General features: G+C 40.6%; 1 protein-coding gene across 1 annotated transcript in view; it reads right to left on the bottom strand.

The window, feature by feature from the left end:
• Nucleotides 1-2,781: 2,781 nt before the first annotated feature.
• LOC132890793 (matrin-3-like) overlaps nucleotides 2,782-26,570 on the bottom strand; it is a 49,736-nt gene continuing 25,947 nt past the window's right edge. The window contains exons 14-21 of the mRNA XM_060928031.1: nucleotides 20,016-20,138; nucleotides 19,464-19,592; nucleotides 19,257-19,379; nucleotides 19,033-19,163; nucleotides 11,361-11,646; nucleotides 11,072-11,246; nucleotides 3,192-3,307; nucleotides 2,782-3,079 (exon numbers count right to left, since the gene is read on the bottom strand). Coding sequence (XP_060784014.1) covers nucleotides 3,026-3,079; nucleotides 3,192-3,307; nucleotides 11,072-11,246; nucleotides 11,361-11,646; nucleotides 19,033-19,163; nucleotides 19,257-19,379; nucleotides 19,464-19,592; nucleotides 20,016-20,138 — 1,137 coding nt within the window. The 3' untranslated portion in view covers nucleotides 2,782-3,025. The remainder of the gene's footprint in view (nucleotides 3,080-3,191; nucleotides 3,308-11,071; nucleotides 11,247-11,360; nucleotides 11,647-19,032; nucleotides 19,164-19,256; nucleotides 19,380-19,463; nucleotides 19,593-20,015; nucleotides 20,139-26,570) is intronic.

Genomic DNA, 26,570 nt, shown 5'->3' with positions numbered 1-26,570 from the left:
ATATCCTCAGTATAACTTTGCCAAATCATTTTGGTTAAAAAAAAAAAAGTTAATGTTCCATTTTATTATCGGCAGAAACACTCAGTTCTGGCCAAAATCTAACCGTCAATTTTGCCTGGTTTTCAGAATTCAGCTGGAGCAACATTCGACAGGTTTTCCTGCGCCGCCCCATGTTTGTCTTAAAATTAGTAAACGTTTTAGACACTTCCAAGGATAGCAAGATCTTCCCTCAGCTCCATGCTCTGTGGGGCCCTAAACACAAGCACCAGTTCTCTACCTGGACTGAGTACAGAGTACAAAGAGATTTAGTAGAAGAGAACAAATGTACTGTATATTTGGACACAGATACTCTAATAATGCTACAAACCTTCACTACGACAGATGACTGACTTATAGGTCAATAAATATGGGGAAGGACCTGTTGCAGCTCAGAAACTGCCATCAAGGGTACACCAAGGGAAGGATAGGAGTATGCTCTTTGGGGAGGTTCCATTTTCTGCAACTACATTTTAAACAACACTACCCAAACCTGTGAACTAAAACAACAAAAAATTGAGAAAACCAAAAGAAGTTTGACATAGAAAGCCAGAAAATTTCCCCAGACCTCCCTTGGTGATGGCTAAACTTGAATCCAGTGTTTTTGCACCCATAACATACAAAGAAATCATGCATGTATTGAAAACATTGTGTCCATTCATGATGTGTGGTGTTCCAAACTTGAAATACAAGGAGTTTCAAAAAATTTGATATAATTTCACAATCTCATCTCATTATCTCTAGCCGCTTTATCCTGTTCTACAGGGTCGCAGGCAAGCTGGAGCCTATCCCAGCTGACTACGGGCAAAAGGCGGGGTACACCCTGGACAAGTCGCCAGGTCATCACAGGGCTGACACATAGACACAGACAACCATTCACACTCACATTCACACCTACGGTCAATTTAGAGTCACCAGTTAACCTAACCTGCATGTCTTTGGACTGTGGGGGAAACCGGAGCACCCGGAGGAAACCCACGCGGACACGGGGAGAACATGCAAACTCCGCACAGAAAGGCCCTCGCCGGCCACGGGGAGAACATGCAAACTCCACACAGAAAGGCCCTCGCCGGCCACGGGGCTCGAACCCGGACCTTCTTGCTGTGAGGCGACATCGCTAACCACTACACCACCGTGCCGCCTCACAATCTAATTACTTTGCCAATTCTCATTCAACTGACCTCAAATTTTAACAGCATGTATGGAAACAGGTCAAAATTTTGTGTTTATCTTTTTAGGTATAGAAATGCCAGTCACTGGAAAAGAAAAGGCATTTTGTGTGTTAGAGTACGCTTGAACACAGTTGAACAAGACTGTGCAGTGTGCATTTATGAGAGAATTCTCTAAAAATGCACTAACTGCAATGCAGAGTTGGACATGGCAAAAAAGTTCAAAAAGGAATGCTGTCATGGGCGGCACGGTGGCGTAGTGGTTAGCGCTGTCGCCTCACAGCAAGAAGGTCCGGGTTCGAGCCCCGTGGCCGGCGAGGGCCTTTCTGTGCGGAGTTTGCATGTTGTCCGCGTGGGTTTCCTCCGGGTGCTCCGGTTTCCCCCACAGTCCAAAGACATGCAGGTTAGGTTAACTGGTGACTCTAAATTGACCGTAGGTGTGAATGTGAGTGTGAATGGTTGTCTGTGTCTATGTGTCAGCCCTGTGATGACCTGGCGACTTGTCCAGGGTGTACCCCGCCTTTCGCCCGTAGTCAGCTGGGATAGGCTACAGCTCGCCTGCGACCCTGTAGAACAGGATAACGCGGCTACAGATAATGAGATGAGAAATCTTATATTGCTCAACATTAAACCTGTTCAGTTTCATTTGCCTCAACTATGTAGTTTCTGGGATATTTACATCTCAAATATCATATTTTTTGAAACAACCTGGACAATTTATTGTAACAAATTCCTATTGCTGACAATCCTGGTGATGCTTTAACCCTGCACTAAAATGGTAAAACTGAGAGAATACCTTACAACCTTTTTTCCCCCCTTCAGCAAAAATGATCATGGTTAATTATGGATAGTGATATTGAAGAAAGAGAAATAATGGTATCATTGACTGAATAAATGTTCATCAGGATTAGTTACTGTAATCTTTTGCTGTTTTAAAGGTGGTTGCGGCACACAAAGATGTTTAATGGTTGGACAGAAGGCTAATTTTCATTTATAAGTGCAATCATTGGAGACAGTACCCTTAACGAAGAGACAGGAGTCAGAGTTAAGAGGTGGCGGAGTTGAGGATGTTAAGGTTTGCGATGGGAGGTTGGACAGGATAAGGAACGAGCACATCAGAGGGACAGCACATGTAGAGAGCTTGGGAATGAAGCTGAGAGAGATGAGACCAAGATGGTATGGGCACATCCTGAGAAGAGATGCAGAGCATGTTGGAAGGAGAATGTTGAGGATGGAGCTGCCAGGCAAACGAAAACGAGGAAGGCCAAAGAGGAGATACATGGATGTGGTGAGACAGGACATGAAAGTGGCAGGTGTGGTAGAGAAGAATGCGGAGGACAGGGAGCAATGGAGACGAAAGATCCGCTGTGGCGACCCCTAATCGGGAGCAGCCAGAAGAAGTGGTGCAATCATCTATAACTAGTATTTCAAAGGAAAAAAAATATTTGTAAGAAAATTTGAGAAACTGGTAAATCACCAAGAAACTACTTGTCATCTGCTCTGCACTAAATGAATAGAAACCAAAATGAAAGAAATGACAGACGACATAAATTCATCACAGCCAAGAAACAATCAGTTAGTTTGAGGAATGTTTTTAATGTTAACCAAAAATAAATCACAACAAGTAAATAGCCATAAAACAATTCTGTTCTTCTATTGTGAATGGGACAACTTTTCTAATACACATGTAAGAAAACAGTAAATGATAAATCAACCTAAAAATGACACTAAAATCAATCCTCCACAAGGAGAGACAAAGCAAACTAAGGTTCACATACAATCAAAAACGATCCAGTATCAATGACTCTCCTCCTGCACTCCTACTTCTTCTCATGATTACTCTGTGCTTTGGCCTTCTCCTTTTCCAAGTGTTTCTAGAAAGCAGAAAAAGTTGAAGTTGAATGAATAAAGCCTGCATTTGGATCATATTTCTGTCTTTAAAACAGGTTTATCACTTATTAAAACATGCAAGTCGTATGAAATCACCTTGAGCTTCTCGTAGTGTGCCTGGCTACTGCAGTGAACCTTTTTAGCAGTGTCTTCATTGGAGTAAAAAAGGAAGCACACTCTGCAGTAGTAGCCCATTTTCACAAACTCGACACCTGAAATCATAGCACAACATTGTTAGTGAATAATCAGCACATTTTTCTGCATAAACAGAGGAGAAAAACTGTAGTTCAGGCACATTTCCACCTAATAATGTTTCCATATTCTGAATCAGACTAAAACCGATACTTTTGACTTTTTCTGCTGTCCGTTTTGGTCTGATTACATTTCACCCTGCACAAATTTAGAAAAATGTATGGGACTGGGCAGTAAACAGGTTCGACAAAGGTACTCTATCATTTTGAAAAATGCAAGCAAACATTTTGTACCTTTTCGAGAAATTATGAAAATCAACCAAGTGTTTAACATCAAAGAGTTGCGAAAACTCACACCATCACACATCAGTGCTTAAGTACATGCATAATTATTTATGCCTTGCTCCAGACAAACTTTTTCCACTGGTAGCACCAATGCTCCTTACTGAAAATTATAAACCGACATACAACGCAGCACGTGTTTTTATTTTAGATGTAACCTTCGGCCTCTACCATCTTGGTCAGAACTGATTTTTGTTCCTCCTGCCTCTCTAAAAACGCCACGTAGCAAACATATCATGCTGAACTGACTGGTTCTTATTTGCATCAAGTTGAGAATTCGCCATCTCAATTTCATTTGCCTCAGCGAATTCACTTCTGTTGGTCTGGGTGGCATGTCGTCATATAAAGCAGTGGCTTCATAACTCTGAACATAACCTGGCGAAGACATCAACTATTGACACGGTCAATGGGCGGCGATGATAACTGAATATGTTGGAAATCATGTGATGCCGAGACCATGTTTTTCTGGACATGATAAAAATACAACAATTTTTAATAATAACAAATGAGACAAGGGCGGCACGGTGGTGTAGTGGTTAGCGCTGTCACCTCACAGCAAGAAGGTCTGGGTTCGAGCCCCGTGGCCAGCGAGGGCCTTTCTGTGTGGAGTTTGCATGTTCTCCCCGTGTCTGCGTGGGTTTCCTCCGGGTGCTCCGGTTTCCCCCACAGTCCAAAGACATGCAGGTTAGGTTAACTGGTGACTCTAAATTGACCGTAGGTGTGAATGTGAGTGTGAATGGTTGTCTGTGTCTATGGCCATGTACACACGTAGCCGGGTATTTTTAAAACCGAACATTTTCCCCCTCTCCGTTTATAAAAATGTTTTATCCACACCACCTCGTCTTCGAAAAAAATCCCTTCCACACATAACCGAACATCTGCGTTTTCAATCACATTCATAAGCATTCCAAACCTGTAGATGGCATTATTTCCCCAAATCCTACCCCCTAATCACATCAGAATAGCCCTCTGTTGGCGTCACTTCCGCCTAAACATAAAACATGGCGCCAAGCTCGTTCATCTGGACAGAATCGGAGACAGAATTGCTTCTAAACACAATTTTGGAGTATAAACTTCAAAAGACGCAAGAAAACGTTGATTGGGAATCTTGTCAAAGCAAATATGTGGACATATTGACCCTGTTTTTGGAGCAGTAGTTGGGCTTCTAAAATTAAACATGTAAATAGCACCTGCACAATAATTAACGCTTTCAAAGCACTACTCCGATCCATTACTCTTTGTCCATGCTTAATCTGGCTCCTGCAGTAAACAAAGGTCGCACGTTTGATGTCAGGGCAGATTTGTTGTCATTTTTTTGGCGCAGATTGTGACGTTCTAAAACGCAAAACTCCGGTTATCTCTGTCTACACGAAAAGGCATACACAGAGTTTTCAAAAATCTTCACTTTGCCCGGAGTTTTTTTAAATATTCGTTTTTGATGTGTTTTCATGTGGATGACAGGCCAAAACGTAGAAAAATATCTTCGATTTAGCAGATACCCGGCTACATGTGGACGGGGTCTATGTGTCAGCCCTGTGATGACCTGGCGACTTGTCCAGGGTGTACCCCGCCTTTCGCCCATAGTCAGCTGGGATAGGCTCCAGCTTGCCTGCGACCCTGTAGAACAGGATAAAGTGGCTAGAGATAATGAGATGAGACAAATGAGACACATAATTGCTGAACTTAAATGAACACTTATTCAATACTGTTGTCTGCATCGTCTGAAGGGACATCACACTGTCTGCAGTAGACTTATTTTAAATAAAATCCACAGGTAATAAAAAATCTCATCTCATCTCATTATCTCTAGCCGCTTTATCCTGTTCTACAGGGCTGCAGGCAAGCTGGAGCCTATCCCAGCTGACTACGGGCGAAAGGCGGGGTACACTCTGGACAAGTCGCCAGATCACAGGGCTGACACATAGACACAGACAACCATTCACACTCGCATTCACACCTACGGTCAATTTAGAGTCACCAGTTAACCTAACCTGGATGTCTTTGGACTGTAGGGGAAACCGGAGCACCCGGAGGAAACCCACGCGGACACGGGGAGAACATGCAAACTCCACACAGAAAGGCCCTCGCTGGCCACAGGGCTCAAACCCAGACCTTCTTGCTGTGAGGCGACAGCGCTAACCACTACACCACCGTGCCGCCCGTAATAAAAAATGAACTATAAAAAAAACTATGAATGAAATTTACCTATTATACAGTATAGAGTTTCTACAGAAATTAGTTGGACGGATGAAACCTGCATGGAACTTGTTTTTTGTGTTATTTAGTGAGCTAGTGATTGTTCACACTAGCTAACTAACTTCACGTTAGATGATGAGCATGATCGTGGTAATGAGCACAAAGTTTCTCTTTTCCGATCACATGGTTTTCACTCCCATTCGTAGTCGTGACTTGCTGTAGTCAGAGTTGCCATGCAACACCATCGCACGACGCCACTACCAGTTATTCACTGAACAGACACATTTCGCCCCCATACAACCTGAATAACAGCCAAATGAAATTTGCTGCAGTGGAAACATACCGTTAGCTCTCCACTGCATTTACAGCCAACCAGCCCCTGCCCTACAAAGAAGAAAACAAGCCTGAGGCGCCACATAGGGAGGAAGCGCAAGCGGAGGCGAGAAAGACAGAAAAGGAACTACCGCCAGAAACTCGTTCTAATGAAGACGGAGATCGCCAAGCCGAGAGGAACTCTCCAGACGGAATGGCTACGTCAGCAGGTCGATCGTATGCTGCAGTCATTGCAGGAAATCTGGCTGAATGAGCAACGCCAGATGGCTTCAGTCACATCTCGGCAACAACGGAAAAGATCTCCAGCAGACTTGATGCATGATGTGAATGCTCTTTATCTCTTGTGTGAAAGAGCTTTAGCATAAAAGATTTTCTATGCTTGCTCAAACTATATAACGAGCGCTCTGAGAGCACAATATCTCCCGCTATAATATATTACAAAGGAAAGTGCAATACGCGTACTGGTCCTATAACAAAGCCTTCTGCCAAGTTTTGTGAAATTCCTCCAAAAATTGTGAGAGGAGTTTATTTCAGAAGGTGAATAACCCTTTCCTGGGACGGATGGATGGAGAGACGGACATCGCCACGACATAATCCCCCTTCGGGCCTTTGGGCTAGCAGGGGATAAAAAGCAGAATGTCACAGAGACAGGGTTAATGCATCTATGTCTTGAGGCGTTAGTTAGCTCTAGTCTTTGTATTAACCATAGATTAGCTTCATGCTGACTCTGCAGCTCCTCTTTGGCAGCTTTTGATATGCTATTGTGCTTTTATTTTACTTTTATTTCTTGTAACTGTTATACTTATTATTAGTGCTGTCAAGCGATTAAAATATTTAATCGCGATTAATGTCGCGACTGTCATAGTTAACTCGCGATTAATCGCAATTTAATCGCACATTTTTGTCACATGAAAAACCATTGTAATTCTCTTATCAGCATAAAAAAGTGAATGGGCTTGCTTTGTACCAATGTTTTTTTTTTTTTTTTTTTATTGCCAAGCATAACACGTCTTGACACAGCCACTGCAAAGTGAAACCTAAGCCGAGCACCGTGGCTCTTCGTCCCGAGGCGCGGGGCTAGCAAGAGAACCATGAGTGAAGTGATCTACTGCTTGAGTTAGTCTACAACTCAGAGAGACAGGTTACACAGTGACGGTAGGCTTGACATGCTTGATTATAATATAATAGTGTACTTTATATTAAGTTTAAGTTGTTCGTTGATAAATATTGCATTGAATCTGATCTTTACTGTTTCAGCTCACTTAACACATTTTGTACTTTTACACTTTCTGCCTGTTGATGCATCATGCTGTCCAATCAGAGGCGGCCAAATTTGCATATTACAGGAAGGATTTCTGGGATAGCATTGAGTTTACAGTGCAGAGGGATCTGGCTTCTTTAGACGCTGTCTTCTTAAAACTGAATAAATATTTAAAAAGAGCCAAATGAGCCAGTCTTTTGAACGACTCTTTTCAAAGAAGGGATCACAAAGATGCGGATCCCATCAGAGAGCCATAAATCCCATCTCTACTATCGTCCTCTGCCCCAAGAACCAGCGCGGGCAGGGCTTGACATGCTTGATTATAATATAATAGTGTACTTTATATAGTCTAGCTGCTATCGTTTTTCTAGGCGAAATCTCTGTTCCAAGTTCCTGGCAGTTTCAAAAGCTTATGAAAAACCTACATCATGTCACAGAGCGTTAATCTCGCGATAAAAAAATTATCGCCGTTAAAATTGAGTCAAGTTAACGCGTTAATAACGCAACATTTTTGACAGCACTACTTATTATCTTGGCAAATCTTAATCAAACAAACCGAAACCTGTGATTCATATACCTCATCTCTGGCATGAGTTTGGATTTTCTTAGAAGAAAATTCTCATGGGCTTTACACAGGACCATCAAAGGGAAGTGTGTGCCTACACTTATAATGCTGTAGTAAAGCTTCTCTATGGCGCAAAGCCGTGAATCAATCTCAAATTAGGGGCAGTTTAGGGGTTTACAGCACACTACTCTATTCAATCTCTATTTCGCCCATTCTCACTCCCTCCTGGCGTTTCATGTGATATACGACGATAAGATTAAAAAAAAAAAAAAAAAGGGTGGGGTGGTGGTTCATCATCGCACTCCTGCACCTAGTTTTAAAATTGACTTGCACTGGTGACCAGGGATCCCAGCAGTAATTGAAAAAAATAGAGGAATGTAAGAAACTATCAGCAGGGGTCAAGGGCGCTGCAAGCCCCCTGAAGCTGTTGAGATTTTAACATTTAAAGATGCTATAGAACACATTTTTTGCATAGATTTAACATAGAAAAGCAACAGAATTTAACAATAATGTGTATCTATTTGATGCCATATTTTGTAATCAATGACATAAGTGGCAAAAAAAAGTTATTTATAAAAATTAGATGAAAATGTAGCTTTGAAGAATATACTACTTCTAACCTGGACACTGTTCCGCTATCTCTTTTATGGACGATATCTTTTTTCCACAACATATTGAATGAAGTTCAACGCATTAGAAACAAAAGCACGAACGGAGTTAAAACACATTTTCTAGCAAATGGGCACAGCCATATTGTTTTCTCGTTCTATCGCGTACAGTCTCGCGGTATTTACATCAATTTAACTTCCGAGTGTTCCCGAATGTCAACGAGAACAAACAAAGCTGACAAAAACAACGCTAAACAAGCAAACCAAATCAGAACGTATTCTGCTGGTCATTTTACTTAAACATATTTTTAAAGGATATACAACCCCGATTCCAAAAAAGTTGGGACAAAGTACAAATTGTAAATAAAAACGGAATGCAATGATGTGGAAGTTTCAAAATTCCATATTTTATTCAGAATAGAACATAGATGACATATCAAATGTTTAAACTGAGAAAATGTATCATTTAAAGAGAAAAATTAGGTGATTTTAAATTTCATGACAACAACACATCTCAAAAAAGTTGGGACAAGGCCATGTTTCCCACTGTGAGACATCCCCTTTTCTCTTTACAACAGTCTGTAAACGTCTGGGGACTGAGGAGACAAGTTGCTCAAGTTTAGGGATAGGAATGTTAACCCATTCTTGTCTAATGTAGGATTCTAGTTGCTCAACTGTCTTAGGTCTTTTTTGTCGTATCTTCCGTTTTATGATGCGCCAAATGTTTTCTATGGGTGAAAGATCTGGGCTGCAGGCTGGCCAGTTCAGTACCCGGACCCTTCTTCTACGCAGCCATGATGCTGTAATTGATGCAGTATGTGGTTTGGCATTGTCATGTTGGAAAATGCAAGGTCTTCCCTGAAAGAGACGTCGTCTGGATGGGAGCATATGTTGCTCTAGAACCTGGACATACCTTTCAGCATTGATGGTGTCTTTCCAGATGTGTAAGCTGCCCATGCCACACGCACTAATGCAACCCCATACCATCAGAGATGCAGGCTTCTGAACTGAGCGCTGATAACTTGGGTCGTCCTTCTCCTCTTTAGTCCGAATGACACGGCGTCCCCGATTTCCATAAAGAACTTCAAATTTTGATTTGTCTGACCACAGAACAGTTTTCCACTTTGCCACAGTCCATTTTAAATGAGCCTTGGCCCAGGGAAGACGTCTGCGCTTCTGGATCATGTTTAGATACGGCTTCTTCTTTGAACTATAGAGTTTTAGCTGGCAACGGCGGATGGCACGGTGAATTGTGTTCACAGATAATGTTCTCTGGAAATATTCCTGAGCCCATTTTGTGATTTCCAATACAGAAGCATGCCTGTATGTGATGCAGTGCCGTCTAAGGGCCCGAAGATCACGAGCACCCGGTATGGTTTTCCGGCCTTGACCCTTACGCACAGAGATTCTTCCAGGTTCTCTGAATCTTTTGATGATATTATGCACTGTAGATGATGATATGTTCAAACTCTTTGCAATTTTACACTGTTGAACTCCTTTCTAATACTGCTCCACTATTTGTCGGCGCAGAATTCGGGGGACTGGTGATCCTCTTCCCATCTTTACTTCTGAGAGCTGCTGCCACTCCAAGATGCTCTTTTTATACCCAGTCATGTTAATGACCTATTGCCAATTGACCTAATGAGTTGCAATTTGGTCCTCCAGCTGTTCCTTTTTTGTACTTTTAACTTTTCCAGCCTCTTATTGCCCCTGTCCCAACTTTTTTGAGATGTGTTGCTGTCAGGAAATTTCAAATGAGCCAATATTTGGCATGAAATTTCAAAATGTCTCACTTTCGACATTTGATATGTTGTCTGTGTTCTATTGTGACTACAATATCAGTTTTTGAGATTTGTAAATTATTGCATTCCGTTTTTATTTACAATTTGTACTTTGTCCCAACTTTTTTGGAATCGGGGTTGTACAAGAGATTTAAAAAAAAAAAAAAAAAAAAAAACAACACCACCACCACTTTGGCTAGAAAAATAGCGGAATTCCACTAAATAGCGGACGTCTGGGATCCCTGTGTGACCAAAAATGGTCCAAAAAAAATGTGACTAAATGGTCAAAGTCTCGAGCCCTGCCTTGTCCACATTCCACAATATAACAGCAATTTTACCAGAAAGAATGGGTAAAAATATCAGGACCCTGATGTGCAAATCTGATGGGATATATTCCAGAAGACTTGCAGCTGTAACTGCAGTCAAACCTGGGTTCTACCAAGTACTGATCCGGAGAGGGTGAATACTTATGCAACCAACACGCCTGCTTTTTTTTTTTTGTTTCATTAGCGTTTCTGTCAAAGAATATTTTGCAATTTTCAAATTTTGTATATAAAATCCATTTTAATCGGTTGTAAGACTACAAACTTGTGGCAAAGTTCAAAGGAGTGAATACTTGTGCAAAGCACTGTAATTAATCCATTATCAGGATCAGGCCCTCGTTTAGATTTTGCCTCTGCCTCTAAAACGATGACTTACCCACTGGGACGTTTGGCTCATATGGACCGAGAGTCTCTATAGTGGTTTCAGGCTTTTTGACAGACTCAGTGGGAAGTGTGGGGTCTTCAGTCGGCTCTTGGCTCTTCTCAGACACACCAGCAGATGCAACAGATGAAGACTCGGTAGGAGGAACATCGATGTCATTCTCATCCTTCTGCTCAATGCAGACAGATAAAATTAAAAACAAAAGTAACAGGAAGCTGAACCGTTTCCAACACAGACATGGATAAGAGGGAAAAAAAAAAAAAAAAAGACAGTGAAAACTGACCGGTGCTTTGAGCTCCACATTCTGAGTTTCTGTCGTATCAGTGTTGTGTTCCTCTGTCTGCTCCTTGCTCACTTCAGCTGCACTCTCGCAAGGCTCAGTTTTGCCGGCCTCCTCCTCCTCCTCCTGTGATCCACTCGGAGCTTTCTCCTCACTAGGCTTCTCCTCTTTAGCTTTTTTGCATGGGGGCTCCTCTTCCTTCGCTGAGGAACTGCTCTGGCTTTCCTCTCTCTCCTCAGAGTGCTCCCTCTTTGCTGGCCGTTTCTCTTCTGAGGTTGGGGGTCTTTGTCTGCCATGTGAAAGAGTCAATCAGCATAAAGTAACTGTTTACATGCAACGTGCATATAAATGGAGACTGTCTACAGAGTGTCCAGGATAAACATAACACATACATGACACACATCTGAACATGGGCAAAAATATTAAGCTGGTAGCTACAGTGAGTGTGCGTGCATGCAAAAACAGTTAGTAAATATTTGGACAGTGATGCAATTTTCTTAATTACGCCTCTCTGTACATCACCGCAATGGATTTGAAATTTCAGCTTGAATTCTAGGTGCTTAACCAAAATATGGCATTAACTATTTAAGAAAGTACAACCTTTTTTTTCCCCTCCCTCTCTCTTTCCATAGTCCCTCCATTTTCACAGGCTCAAAAATAATTGGGCAAACTAACAATTATAAATATAAATGTAATTCCATGGATTAAAGCAAAAAAAAAAAAAAAATCTGATTGAAAAAAAAAAGCTCCATGTCGTTGGCCCCTACCACGTCAGCGATGCGTCAAATTTTAAACGCCGTGTTGTCCATTATCCCCTCGGCCCCTACTTATAGTACATTTACATAATTTTAACAATGACTAAAGCTAAGGCAAGACTTTACCATTGTCATTACTGGCTATAAATGATGAAACATCAAGTTTTCAGCGCAAAGTGCAAATTTATTTCAACAATACTTTAGTAATGCACAACAGTGGTTAAGAAAAAAGTGCAAGTGCAGTCGAAGTTGAACCATGCTTTCAAAAGAGTGGAACAGAAAGAAAAATAAGAAAATCTGTTGACATAAAACCAGGAAACAAGAAAAGTAAAGCGAAAGTTCACTTTTTCTGCTTCTTCGCAGTGAAGCCAAAGGCATCTAGTTTTTTGCCATTGCTATAGACTTTTTTTTTATGGCAAACTACACAAAAGCACACACCTGCCATTTTCATCTTTTTGCACCATGAACTAAATGGCTTGCCATTATCGCCCATTTCATTTCGCCAAGCCCATCTCCACTTATTCTTTACCGTTTTGTCGATGTCTGACACATCTGTGCCTTCATTTAAAAGAAGCGCGTCCATGCTGGCAAAACCGAAAGTAATTTGACGCACTCTAGTGATGGAAATCGAAGGGCCTATATCCGGTGGCCTTATACGCAGTACTCGAGTTGAGGGGGGGGATGGCATCCCCTTTCTGAAATAAAAATCTCAAATCATTCCCCTTATAAAACGGCCATCCCCCCATCACATGCCTTGGACCATTTTACCAATTAATGTGGAAATTAGCCTACTATTATTTTAACAAATATTACTATTTCAACATTAGAGGCTTTGCGCAGTGACAGCCTACACGTAGCCGGATAAAAAAGACGCATATTTATTTATTCGGTTGCACCTCTCATTCACACCTATACGGAAGTTTCAGTCACTGAAAACAGCTACTTTTGCAAACTCGGGGCAGAGTGGAGATTTCTGAAAACTCCATCTTCAGACACGCGTGTAAATCGGGAAAACGAAGCGACAGTGGGCGAGAGGGCGCGCGCGAATATAATGAGTCATAGGTGTGAATCTTTCACCGAATGCCAATTGTCCCGGTTCTTCATGAAATCGCACGTGCACGCACAAATTCATCAGGTTAACTTTCAAATAACTGTTCTTGTGCACTTGCGACACCGGAGCCACTTTCCTGAATTTTGAGCTTCAGAGTATTCGCGTCTTTATCTATTTAATCAATGAATTTATTTGTCACATACATTAAATTACTAATGTAAAACATTAGTAGCCTATTTAAGCAATAGCTGTTTTCTCCACTGTTTTCCGACCTTTTGTGTTTCGTGTATGAGACACTTCATTACACTCCACTGACCGACTTCCAATTCCGGACTTTTTTGAAAATGTAAAATATAGGCCTACGAGATGTTTTTTTGGGACTTGATTCGCGTTGCTCCTTCACTATTAATTTTTGAGACTGACGAGGCACTAAATACTGTGGAATTATTTTCTCCTTACTATGAAGTTTGTCATCTTAAACAAGTGTCGGGAAATCTTGCAGCCCGACTCTGCAGCCTCCAATGTTTAAGAGAACTGCTGAAGCCATAATGTTTAAAGATTAAATCGTAGGCTAATCAAACCAAAGAAAAACACAGCCTTTCCAGAACGTTGTCTGCCGAAGCCTGTTTAACCTACAAAAGGCTTAATAGCATAGATCTTGCTGCAGCTTCAACTTTTTCACCTGATCACCTTTCAATAGGCAAATATCATTATTACTACTACTACAAAAGGCCTAGTATTAGTAGTAGACAAGTAACCTAGTTGCCTAGTAGTACGACAGCCAAATAGTTTCATCAGTGGCCTACGCCGAGCCTCCCCGGGACTAGACAGTAGCGGAGGCTGTATTTATTTATTTAGGCCTATCTAGCGCAACAACTTATTCCTTTACATACACTCAAACATAGCACAAGAAAGGGTTCAACAACAGGCAATCACAGCAGCTTGGTGAAGTTCTAAATCACATCGGTGTCAGACCTATGGGCCAACCCCCCCCCCTTTTTTCTTCCTCGGATCTGCATCAATCTCATTATTGACCTTTAGCGCTCCCAGTTGACGGAAATCCGTCGTAGCGACGGAAAACTTTAATCCATGTAATTCTGAATATTTGGACCCAAATCCTTTGCAGTCAATGATCACCTGAAGTCTGGAACCCATGGACATCACCAAATGCTGAGTATCCTCCCTTGAGATGCTTTGCCAGGCCTTTATTGCTGCTACCTGCAGTTACTACTTGTTTGTGACCGTTTCTGCATTCAGTTTTGTCTTCCAAGTCCAAAGCATGCTCAATTGGGTTGATTTGACTCGGTCATTTAAGAACATTACATTTCTTCACCTTAGGAAGCTCTTGGGTTGCTTTTGCGGTATGTTTTGGGTCATTATCTATCTGTACTATGAAGTGCCATTCTATCCGTTTTGCAGCATTTCACTGAATCTGAGCAGAAAATATCGCTCCTGACACTTCAGAATTCAATCTATTACTTCTATCAGCTCGAAGGGCACTCGGTAGAGTGCATATCTCTGCCAAGCCACATATTAGAATATCCAGATACTGACTGATCTGGGATGTGGATAAACATCAAAATCAAAATCACTTGAACCTTGGATTAGTACCTAAAGCTGTTCACAAAATTATCAAAATCTGTTCACTACTTTTTGGAATTATGTTGGGAACAGACCAAAAAAAAAAATTCTGGATCTGCATACAAATCCAAATCAATTGTTCCTTGATCCATGGCCCATCCTTTCCTCAAAATCCGTTCACGACTTTGAGTTACGTTGGGAAAAATCAGACAAACAAATGGAGGCAAAAACATAACCTTCCCCAACAAAGTCAGCGGCGGTAATAAACACCAGTAAACCAGTTCCATTGGCAGTCATACATGCCCACCATGTTTGACAGGTGATGCGGTATGCTTTGGCTCATGAGCCCTTCTTTTCTTTCTCCATAACTCTTCTCTTCCTATCATCCTGGTACAAGTTAATCTGGGTTTTTCCTGTCCAAAGAATCTTGTTTCAAAACTGAGCAGGCTTTGTCGCAAAGTCTAATTTGGCCTCGTTCCTTCAGTCTTACTAGTGTTCTCTTGTGGTAAACGCTCTATATTTACATTCATCAAGGCATCTCTTAATTGTAGACTTTGCCAATGATATGTCTACCTTCTCGAGAGTATTCTTGACATTACTAGATGTTGTGAAGGTGCGTTTCTTTACTGAGGAAAGAATTCTGAGATTACCCACTTTAGTGGTCTTCTGTTGTCTTCAAGGCCTTTTGAGCTTGCCTTTGCATTCCTTCTTTTTAAGAATGTATCAAATTGTTCACTTGGCCACTCCTAAAGTTTCAGTAGTCATTTCAATATTTTTATTAAACTCATTGAATTAAAGCTGAAAGTCTACACTTCAACCACATCCTGATTTCAAATCAATTGTGGCAGTTTACAGAGGCAAAATTACAAAAATTGTGTCACTGTCCAAATACCTATGGACCCAACTGTATATTCACTTGCTGCCTAACATGTACTACTTCTTGATGGGTATCACTATAACGAGATGATCAAATGGTATTCAGTTTACCGGTCAGTAGTTTTAATGTTATGACTGCATGGTATGCACATACACTCAATATTTTTGTTGTTGTCATTTATTTATCCAAGTCAAAGTCCCTTCCCACGCCATGTGGTGCATAGGGTGGCGCCGATCTCCGTTTCCATAGCCTCTCGCCTATTACGTAGCTAGGGTTACAGTGGGGGGGGGGCTAGTCCTCTGGTAACCACGAAAGTTTGACTCCCCACTCGGATCTGTATTACAGCGTGTCTTGCCAGACAGCAGTAGGTATCATTTTTTTATGATGGTCTTTGGTATGACCCGACTGTGAATAGAACTTGCGATCTCCTGATCGAGAGGCGGACACGCTAACCACGAGGCCAACTCGCGGTCAGTCATTTATGTATAAATAGAATTATTTATTCCCCCCCCCAGTGTCCAGTTTAGAACAGATACAATGTATTAGGAATATGCAAATCAGGATGACCACATTCAAACTGGAGAAAATCTTTGCGTATAGACAACCAGTGTTTCAGCAAAACATGACTGATATAATTATTAAAAGGGTCATTCCATGCCAAATCAACAAATATCTGACAAATTTATGCTCGACCATCTCAGATTTCAATGAAATTTGGAGGGCTCAGAAATACTATTAAAAGAAGTTAAACCCCAAAATTTGAGCTTCCTATCTCCAACGGTTTCAGAGATACAGGCATTTGAATTTTTCGATTTTTTTGCATTTTGCTCAAAACATACATATTTCAAAGTGCAATATAATCTTTATTATGCAAGATCGAAACCTAAAATTTTGCACAGAGAGACTCAATGTCTTGTACTACAAGCTTCAACTTAGAATTTCAATGGGCATTGTATATTAGATGGTGATTTTAACAAGGAAATTAAAAAGACAAATTTGCATTTTTTGCATTTTTAACTAATTCTGGAAGCTTGCCTGTGGCAGTAATGCTTAAACTAAGAATGTTATTCAAATCTACACAGAAATATCTACCAATTTCAGTTTTACCAAGTCTCCACTATTCCTAGTTTGTCTGTAATAGGGTTTTGAAATTCACCAATTTCTAAAACATGCCATTTTCAGTAGCAAGAAATCCAATGTGGGATAGCAGTTAGGAACTTGTAAATTTTTTTCAGTAATCCCCTAGACCCATATTTTATATTTCCAAGTTTTCGTTCTGTGTCTCAAGTATTTCTGAGCTACAGGCGTTTAAAAAATCCATTTTTTCCAAATTCGAATTTTTGATATTATTTCCATTTTATTGATGATTAAGGACTGATAAATACAAGTAAATGATTTGTATAGATAAGGAAACATTTTACTTGTGTTCATGTCACAGAAATATGGTTTTAAAAATATCATTTTGAAATAAGCTAAATAATATATGAACATTTCACATTTTTCAGTAAATATATATATAAAAACTAAAGAAGTCAGTCATTTTTCATATAAAGCACTTAACTTACAATTTCTGTTGTATGTTAGTTTATGGCAGTCAGAATCTTTCTTTAGTCCAATTCCTATAGAACAGGGAGGAAGTTCAGCCATTTCTAGATGTCTAAGAACAAACTCATTTATACTGATCTCAAATTGAAAGCAACTACAATTAAATTCCCTAGTCAACTATTCAAAATATCCAATCCTTGCAAAGAAACACATTCAGTTAATAACATTGGTAAATATTCTCAGTGCTCTGTATTACAATGTATTTAACATAGTCCAAGCAATATAATGTTATCTGAACAAGTATGCAGTTTACAGACTCTAAAACTATAAGATATGAGCCACCTGTTCTGGTATCAAAGGTCACCTATTGTGCTGTGTTGATATTGATAAGGCTGGCTGTTGACTGGTACACAATAGCTGGTCATTGATTGCTAATGTTACACAGTCTTAGATTAAAATCAATTTACAAATAATACTGAGCATTAATTGAAATTTTATTTAAAATTGAGGAAGAAACATGTCTCCTAACCTACTTGAGCCTTATTGAAGCATTTATTAACCCTCAAATATCAGTTATATGAAAATATATAAAAAATTCGAATTTGGTGAAAATGGATTTTTTAAACGCCTGTAGTTTAAAAATACTTGAGAGACACAGAACAAAAATTTGGAAATATAAAATATGGGTCTTGGGGATTACTGAAAAAAATGTACAAGTTCCTAACTGCTATCCCACATTGGATTTCTTGCTACTGAAAATGGCATGTTTTAGAAATCGGCGAATTTCAAAACCCTATTACAGACAAACTAGGAATAGTAGAGACTTGGTAAAACTGAAATTGGTAAATATCTCTGTGTAGATTTGAATAACATTCTTAGTTTAAGCATTACTGCCACAGGCAAGCTTCCAGAATGAGTTAAAAATGCAAAAAATGCAAATTTGTCTTTTTAATTTCCTTGTTAAAATCACCATCTAATATACAATGCTCATTGAAATTCTAAGTTGAAGCTTGTAGTACAAGACATTGAGTCTCTCTGTGCAAAATTTTAGGTTTCGATCTTGCATAATAAAGATTATATTGCACTTTGAAATATGTTTTGAGCAAAAAAAACAAAAAAAATCGAAAAATTCAAATGCCTGTATCTCTGAAACTATTGGTGATAGGAAGCTCAAGTTTTGGGGATTAACAGGGTTAGATCTTAAGGTTTTTCTGCACTAGCCAGCCGGGCTAGTGGCTTGCAAATTGCACTAGCCCGCAGTGTGTTGCACTAGCCCGCTATTTTAAGCCCAATTCCTGTGACAATTGAAAGAATTTTAAATACTAAACAATGAACAAGTTGAAACAACAGAAGCTCCCAATTCAGTGTAACAAAACCAGTACTTTATTCAATCCATTATGGTTCTCATATGTGACTTTGTGTTTCAAACCATAATTGTCACTTTGAAGTATAAAAGAGCACTCATCATGGTACACATCATGGTACACAGTTACAACCTGTGTCAATGAACTGTGACAGTAATGTTCAGCAACAATGCATTACACCATGTACAATAAATAGAATGAGCTAAAAGATTTTGTATCAGATTTTGCGTGATTCAAGATGGCCACACCCATGTCAAGTTATTGCACTAGCCAACACGGGCTAGTAGCAGAGATTTTGCACTAGCCCGTGGCTATCTGCACTAGCCACGGGCTAGCGGGCTAGTGTTAAGATCTAACCCTGATTAACTTCTTTTAACAGTATCTCTGAGCCCTCCAAATTTCATTGAAATCTGAGATGGTCGAGCATAACCTCTTGTTGATTTGGCATGGAATGACCCCCCCAAAAAAACCAAAACAAAACAATAGAAAGAAAAGCACGAACCCATGTTTGAGTTGTTTGTACTTCTTGCTCATGTAGACAAGCAAACGTTTCCCTTCAAATTTGAGCGGATTCAGCCGAGCAGACTCCACAAATTTCTCTGCATCTTCACCCCTCTCCATTTCAATGAAGCACTGCAAGCAAACGCATGAAAACAAAACATCATGCCAGTGTTAAAGACATGGCATATGAATAAGAAGGTATTAGCCACCCTGCACAACAGTTACCTCACAGCGTGATCGATTCAGATAGTAACATCTGACTTTCCCGAACGGCTCTGCAATCTTCAGAATGGATGCGTCTGATGATTTAAATGGGGGGATGTGTCCAATATAGACAACTTTGCCCCTCTGTAATGTTGAAGGAAAACCATGTCAGACATTTCTCTAATTAGATGCATTGTTTCATCGTACAGAAGAATAAATGTTGCTCACCTGGATGGTCGCGTAGGTCAACGAATGGTAAATTTTGACTGATTTCCCACACACAGACGGGATGACATTTCCATTGTAGAAACGAACCATTGATTTGGCTTCTTGTTCGCTGCTGAATTCCAGAAATGCCTTGACATCAAAACATGATACAAATCACATAAGCAAACCCAAATTACTGGCATGGGCGCCACCCCCTATTTGACTCGTATACAGGGAATCATACATAAGATGGTATGAATTGGAAGTGTTCAGCTACACTGAACTTTCATTAAACTTTAAGCCACAATGATTATGATCTAGTTTATAGCATAATTCTTTTTCTGTGCATATAACGATGCACAGCTCAACCTTTATCTACTATTGACTGACATGCAAGTCTCTAATCTCGAAAATCTAATTCCTTTACGACTAAAAGTTTGTATACTTGGACAACAGAGAAACTAGTCAGGAACATGATGGATGGCAGGCATTAGTAGGCAACAGCATGAACAAGAAAGAAAAAAAACCCTAATTACAGTGTATTACTAAGATTAGAAAGGTAAGAAAACTCACCTCAGGCCTGGAATGCAGAACCAAGTGTCGCACAACTTTCCCAAAAGGTTTTGCCAGAGCCAGAATCTCATCCAGATAACCATAGCTGCGTTTAAATCCAACCACATTAACAACTCTCAAGCCCTGTAAAAGAATTATGGCTTATTACAGCAGCTTCCTCAAAAAAGTTGAAGAAATTCACACACCGGTAAAAAGCCTCGACACTCTGCTTTTATAAAACTTATAAGAACCAATACATAACATATACAACTGGATGGATGTCCAGAATCTGTCCAAAAAGTTACATTTATACAAATTTCCCCTTAATCTAAATGCAGTCAAATTACCCCAGACATCTCTGGTGTTTTGCAAGGGTGTTATAAGGTAAATTCAGTGTTGTATTTCGTGACATGTACTTCGTGACTGATTTGACCGAGAAGCAGGAGCGTGAAAGTGGGTGAAGAAATTAGTAAAGACAATCCTTTGTAGAAGTTTGATCTGTTTTCATTATGTGATTACTTTATGTACAAATATTGTACAGATGTGACTAGCATCATTAAAAAGCTCAGGTTCTTCGCTTTCTTGTGACATTTGTTCCATATCAATGCAATGATGAGTTCAGGAGTAATTCAAACAAGAGTAATGGGTGCAGAGATAGTGGCACAGGGCTCCCTTGACGGGTCGCCACAGCGGATCATCATGATCCGCCTATTTGAGTTAGCATAGGTGTTTACACCGGATGCCCTTACTGATGCAGCCCGGGCTTGGGACAAGCACCAAGTATGCACTGGCTTGTGTAACCCCAGCGTCTGTGTATTTTTACCTAATCTGCAAGATAAGAGCTTAAAGCATATACACAGAGCCATGGTCTCACTTTCGTTTATAAATGGCTTGAGACCTCATGAATGGCACAGGAATAGTTTTAAGCGTTAACAATAAATCTAATACAATAATTTTTACGATTAAAGTGATTCACATAGGTAGCGGTCTGAGTGAATGACCTTGACGTCCGTAACGTCACAGCAGGAAGTCTATTGGTCTCATCGCCATTTCCGCTATACTAAAAAACAGAGCTGACTGCAACTCCGATCCTCCATTTTGAGCTAATTTATCACCATGCCATGTAGATGTGTTTTTGGCCGGTGCAGCAACATGACAGAAGGTGGATTTACGCTGCATTCATGGTCCAAGAATGTTCAAACTGCAAAGATTTGGACGCGTTTTGCGAGAAATTCACGGGCACATTGGGCGCCTATGAAGTGGTCTCTCCTCTGCACATTTTCAGGGATTAAAGCAAAAAAAAAAAAAAAATCCTGAGCCTGAACTTTTTAGACTGGTGCAAGCGACTCTATATGGCCGGTCGGTTGGAAGAGTTGGCACACAATATAGGCATATATGTGTTTTATGCAGGGCTTTGAACCAGAATTTTTTTCCTATTGGTTCGTTCCGAACAGAAACAGAATTTTAACGTTTCCGGTTTTGGGTTCCACCATTAAATAGACGTTCCCGAACCGGTTAGAACAAAAAAAATTCGTTACCGGAACGGTTAATTACGTTCCCTGTCAGCTGTTTAACAAATGGCTATAAAAATATGTCTCTGTCTCATCCAGCTTAAGCCAAATGTAGGCTAATTCTATTACAACCTTCATTAAATAAGACAAGAAATAATTCAAAACAATTATTATTTCAAATGTTGGCGATTTGGATTCTCAGTATGTCTTCCCATCTACACAAACAGAAAAAGTGCCAAAAATGAAAGATAATTCGTTTAGTGTGTTACCAAAGGCTAGTCAGGCCCTATAGAGGGCTACCGCATGACGTCACCGCGCCGCGAGATTTTGTTAGGCACCATATTGGAAGACCAAGTACACATCTATGCAAGTACATACATACATAAAACAAACTACAGCTGAAATGTAGCCAGGGCCGGTTCTGCCCTAATCTGGACCCGGGTGCAACATCGCGCAACCCCCCCCCCCAAAAAAAAACACCAGTCTAAATCAGGACAACCATCACATAACTATAACTATAAACATTTTATATCAACTATTTTAACTAAATGGGCTATAATAAATAAGCCTGCAGGCAGCCACGGCGGGCTGCCTCAGAAAAGTAACCATTCAATAACCCAACTGAAAGCCTGCAGCCACGGTGGGCTGCCTTAAAAAGTAACCATTTGTCCTACCTTAAAACTCGTTTTGCATTTTCTGCCTCCTTTTTTGTATTTTCGACCCTCCGTTTATTTTCTTTCCTTTTCTGAAAACCCGATTTGTGTCCAGACATTTTGTTCTGCTACCAACGAACTAACTCGTCAGGTCTCGTCTCTCGAGCCCGCGATGATTCCCGTGGGAAGGGCAACAATTGATACATTTTTACAAACAGCCAATAGGGAGGTTGCAACGTTCAGGCTCTTCTTTGCTCAGACACTCAGTAATGGAGACGTGATAGTAGTCCACCTTCCCGCTCTCTTCATTCGGTCAGCGAACGTCACACAGGAAGTGAACCCCAGCGGGTCATAGAAACTTGCGCAGGAGAAGAATGGCTTTTTTATTTGTAGGCTACGGAAACTTTGAGGAACGAAATAAAAACCGGTATTAACCGGTTACCATTATTTTTAATAAGCGTTTCTGTTCCGGAACATAAAAAATAATAAAGTTTCTGGTTTCGTTTCTGTTCCATGTGAAATAGAAAACGTTCCCGGTTTTCGTTTTCGTTCCTTGAACCGGTTCAAAGCCCTGGTTTTATGTGGTTGCAGGGGTCGTAATATGCGACATGAACACATTCACAGGGTCAAAAAGATTGCATGAATGATTGCAGACTAATGCTGCTTTTCCACTACCAACGCGGCTGAGTTGGGCTGAGCCGTGCTGAGTTGGGCTGAGTCGAGCTGAGCGGGGCTGTTGGCGTTGCATTTCGACTACAACCGCGCTGAACCGTGCTGGCTGGAAGTGGGTGGACACATTGGGTGGAGTTAGTGAAAGTGGGTGGACGTCACGTGATGTCGTTAGGCGGCGCAAACAGTGACATCAGTGACCTTTTAAGCGGTAGTCTCACGACCTGGATAGTAAACAATAAACATGGAGGACATGGAGTCGTTAGTGTTGCTGGTCTTGGTGCTGTGGCTTGTTGTCACCGACAACGCCAACAGATACTGGCAAGAGCGTATAGATGAGGCGAGGCACATAAGGCTTCAGAAATTCTCGTAATTCGTAATTATTATTCTTCCGGGTTTACGGTGTTTACAGATCCCAGCGTGCTCGCGGGGTGTGTGGGGGCATGTGAGGACACTCCTCCTCACCAATCAGTGCACAGGGGAGTATCTCCTCACGCCCCTAGCCCCACTCGGCTCGGCTCGCTTCAGCCCTACTCTAAAACCGTGCGAGTTTTGGGTGCTGAGTAAGGCTGAAGCGAGCCGAGTCGTGCTGCTCTGAGGTAGTCGAAACGCCAGCCGTGTCGGGCTGAAGTGAGCTGAAAAAGGGTAGTGGAAAAGGGCCATAAGTTTGACTTTTGAAAATGCAATACCAAAAACGGCCAGTAGATGGCAAAAGTGCACCTCACCAAAATATGCTACATGTAGCATTTAGGATTTCTTTTGATATCAAGTTTTGCTGCTAAGCTTTGTCCTTAACAGGTTACAAATTGACCTACAATCACAAAGTGAACTGTTACAAGGATATGTGAAATTCAGTCTAGCATTGGAAAAATAAAATCTTTGTAACCATTTAATTTAGGGTACATTAAAAGGACAGTGGTTTACTTTTTAAACAGTTTTAATAATTCAAATAATTCAACAATTTCAACATTTCAATAACTTTTAACTTAGAGCTGCTCTGTGAGCAGGGTCTGACTCGTGTCTAGGAAGAACCTTTTTGCCGCTGGATGCATATATGAGCTTCTTGGAGCACAGCGTGCAGAAGCAAGTGCCTGGCTCCCTCAACTTCCTACACCAACTGCTAAATGACTTGCCATCTCATCCAATCTCCTCCAGCCACGCCCAGCGCCATTTATTCTTCAGACCTTTATCTATGGCGAGGGTATTTTCCCCTGGCTTCATATACTGCATCGTCCCCACTCCATGAAATGCCGCTCTCTCTACTCTGAAGTTGCTCGAGGCACATTGTGTTAAGACCCGCCCCATTTTACTTCTGATTGGCCAATACTGTTAGTTTCAGAACCGGAGAGTTGCGCTTCTTTCCTATCATTGGCAAAGAACGAACACACTCGAAAGCCATGGGGTTATCGCACGTTTTTTTCCTCCTAATATATATTTTTGCCCGCAGTCAAGCGCTGCACGTCGGAAATCCGGCAGGGGGCCGGAATACTTTAATCCCTGCATTTTACTGAAGACTCGTACGAGACCTCTGATCTGTTGAGGAGCGTTGGCTATAAGCCTGTACTGAAAGAGGGTGCAGTACCAACAATTAAAGAAAACAAGAAAAGGAAAGTATTTATTTTATTTATTTTTTAAAAAAAGGAAAGCGAGTTCAGTTGCACCAGTCCTCCCAGAGTGAGCTGAGGGTTGTTGCTAAAACCCAGGACGGAACAGGATGGGACATATCGCTCGGGCAGTGACCTTCCCACCGTTGCTGCTAAAACCAGTGACATCCTGTTCTGTCCCGGGTTTTAGTAATTGTCTGAGCCCAGCAGTAATGGCGGAATACACAGTATGAAGAAAAGTGAACGAGTGGAGCAGCCGTCTTGTTTCTAAACTGGATATTGCTGCCATCTCACCCTTACGTGGAAGTGAATGAACGGAGAACTGAACGAACAACTGAAAGTCAGATTGTTTCAAAAACAATCTGCCTTCATGAAGCGAGAACACAGACGGGTAAGCTCCAACTCTCATTTGGATAAAAAAAAAAAAAAAAAAAAAAAAAAAAAACACGTTGTTTACCTGCATTTAGATTAATACATGTAACTTGTATTGTGTGTTTAAGTTACCGGTATAAGATTATTTAATTTGCTTCAGAATGTGATTGTCTCAGTTCATCTGATTATTTAAATCAGCCTTTTACAGTTTATCAGTGAAAATGCATGCATGTACATGTATGTTGCATAAGTTAGAACACCTATCCTATTTTAATGAGAGTCAACCCACAATCAATGGAGTCAAATCAGTCTTAGTTGAGCAAGGCGGTAACGGCATTTCTTACTTTCACCATAAATTTTTATTGATATGACTTTGGTCTATAGCTGTAAAAGGCCTCGGCCTTAAAACCGGTTCCTGCTGTGACATCACGCACTCGGCTGGCTGGCTCAGCGGGGCGGCTCGAATGCCAACTTTGCGATCGATTTTAACTCTCAAAAATATAAATTTTTTCTTCCCATTTATGCAGCATACAAGAGTCAAGGATGGAGATACTATCACTCAGAAATGTATTTAAAAATAAAGGCTCTGCGTATCTCCTTTAAAAGTCTTCGAATTGTAGGAGGAAACCCACGCAGAAATGGGGAGAACATGCAAACTCCACACAGAAAGGTCCCCATCGACTGTAAGGTTCAAACCCAGAACCTTCTTGCTTGTGAAGTGACAGTACTAACCACTACACCACCATGTCGCTCAAGTGGTAAACCAAGTATAAATAATATTTTTGGCCAAACCCTTTTAAATATCAAAATGTACAACAGATTATCATAGTTCTCTGAAGACAACAGTTCAACTCAGGGCTCTACACTAACTTTTTTTTTCAGGAGCGCACGTGCTCCTAAGTTAAAAATTTTAGGAGCACAGGGAAAAAAAAATGGGGGCACAAGCAGGTTTTCATTTTAAAGGTTTATTGCAGCGCAAACTAGGGCTGTGCGATATGGGAAAAAAATGAATATCCCGAAACATTTTCTCCATTTCACGATATACGATATATATATCTCGATATATTTAAATCTCCTCTAAAGGACCCCATGAAATCTAACTTTTACTCTTTACTGTTTTCACTACAATCCCTGCAGATTAAATAACATTCTTGGTTAACTTTACAGGTGGTTTTCAACAACACATTTTAAATTGTCATGTTAGTGATTAATCACAGTTGAATTGAAATAAGACTATTTTTATTCAACAAAGATGTGGCACAAACTGCAAAAACAATCTTGAAAATTGCACCAAAGGGGCAACACAATACAGAGCTGCTCAGAGCTCGAATCAATAAAGTGCAAGCTCAACACTGAGAAAGACATTTAGCCTAAATAAGAAAAGTGCTCTTTCATTAAATTATTAAAAAAAATAGATCTCCAGGCTATTAACCTGACTACTGAGAACCACTGGAACATTCACAATATAGAGAGAGAGATTGAGGGAGAGAAGAGAGAGATCTGCAAAACATCATTTTTCTCTTTGTACACTTTTGAACTGAGTGTTTTCTGGCTCTGCCTCTCAGATGTGTAGAATTCCGGCTGCTGCCTTTCGTGATGACAGGTTTTTTTTGCACACTTTACAAACTGGCATTTGCTGTTCCACGTCCTCCTCGCGATATCCAAAAAATGCCAGATGACTGACCCTTTACTAGTTCTTTTAGGAACCAATTCGTCTGCTTCCATTTTTAATTTGTCGCTGAAATTGACAGAGCTTACACGGTAGCC

This window comes from Neoarius graeffei, chromosome 8 (genome assembly GCF_027579695.1).
Source record: "Neoarius graeffei isolate fNeoGra1 chromosome 8, fNeoGra1.pri, whole genome shotgun sequence".
Classification (NCBI taxonomy): Eukaryota; Metazoa; Chordata; class Actinopteri; order Siluriformes; family Ariidae; genus Neoarius; species Neoarius graeffei.
Note: the sequence above shows the minus strand (reverse complement) of the source record. Positions and strands in the feature narration are given on the sequence as shown.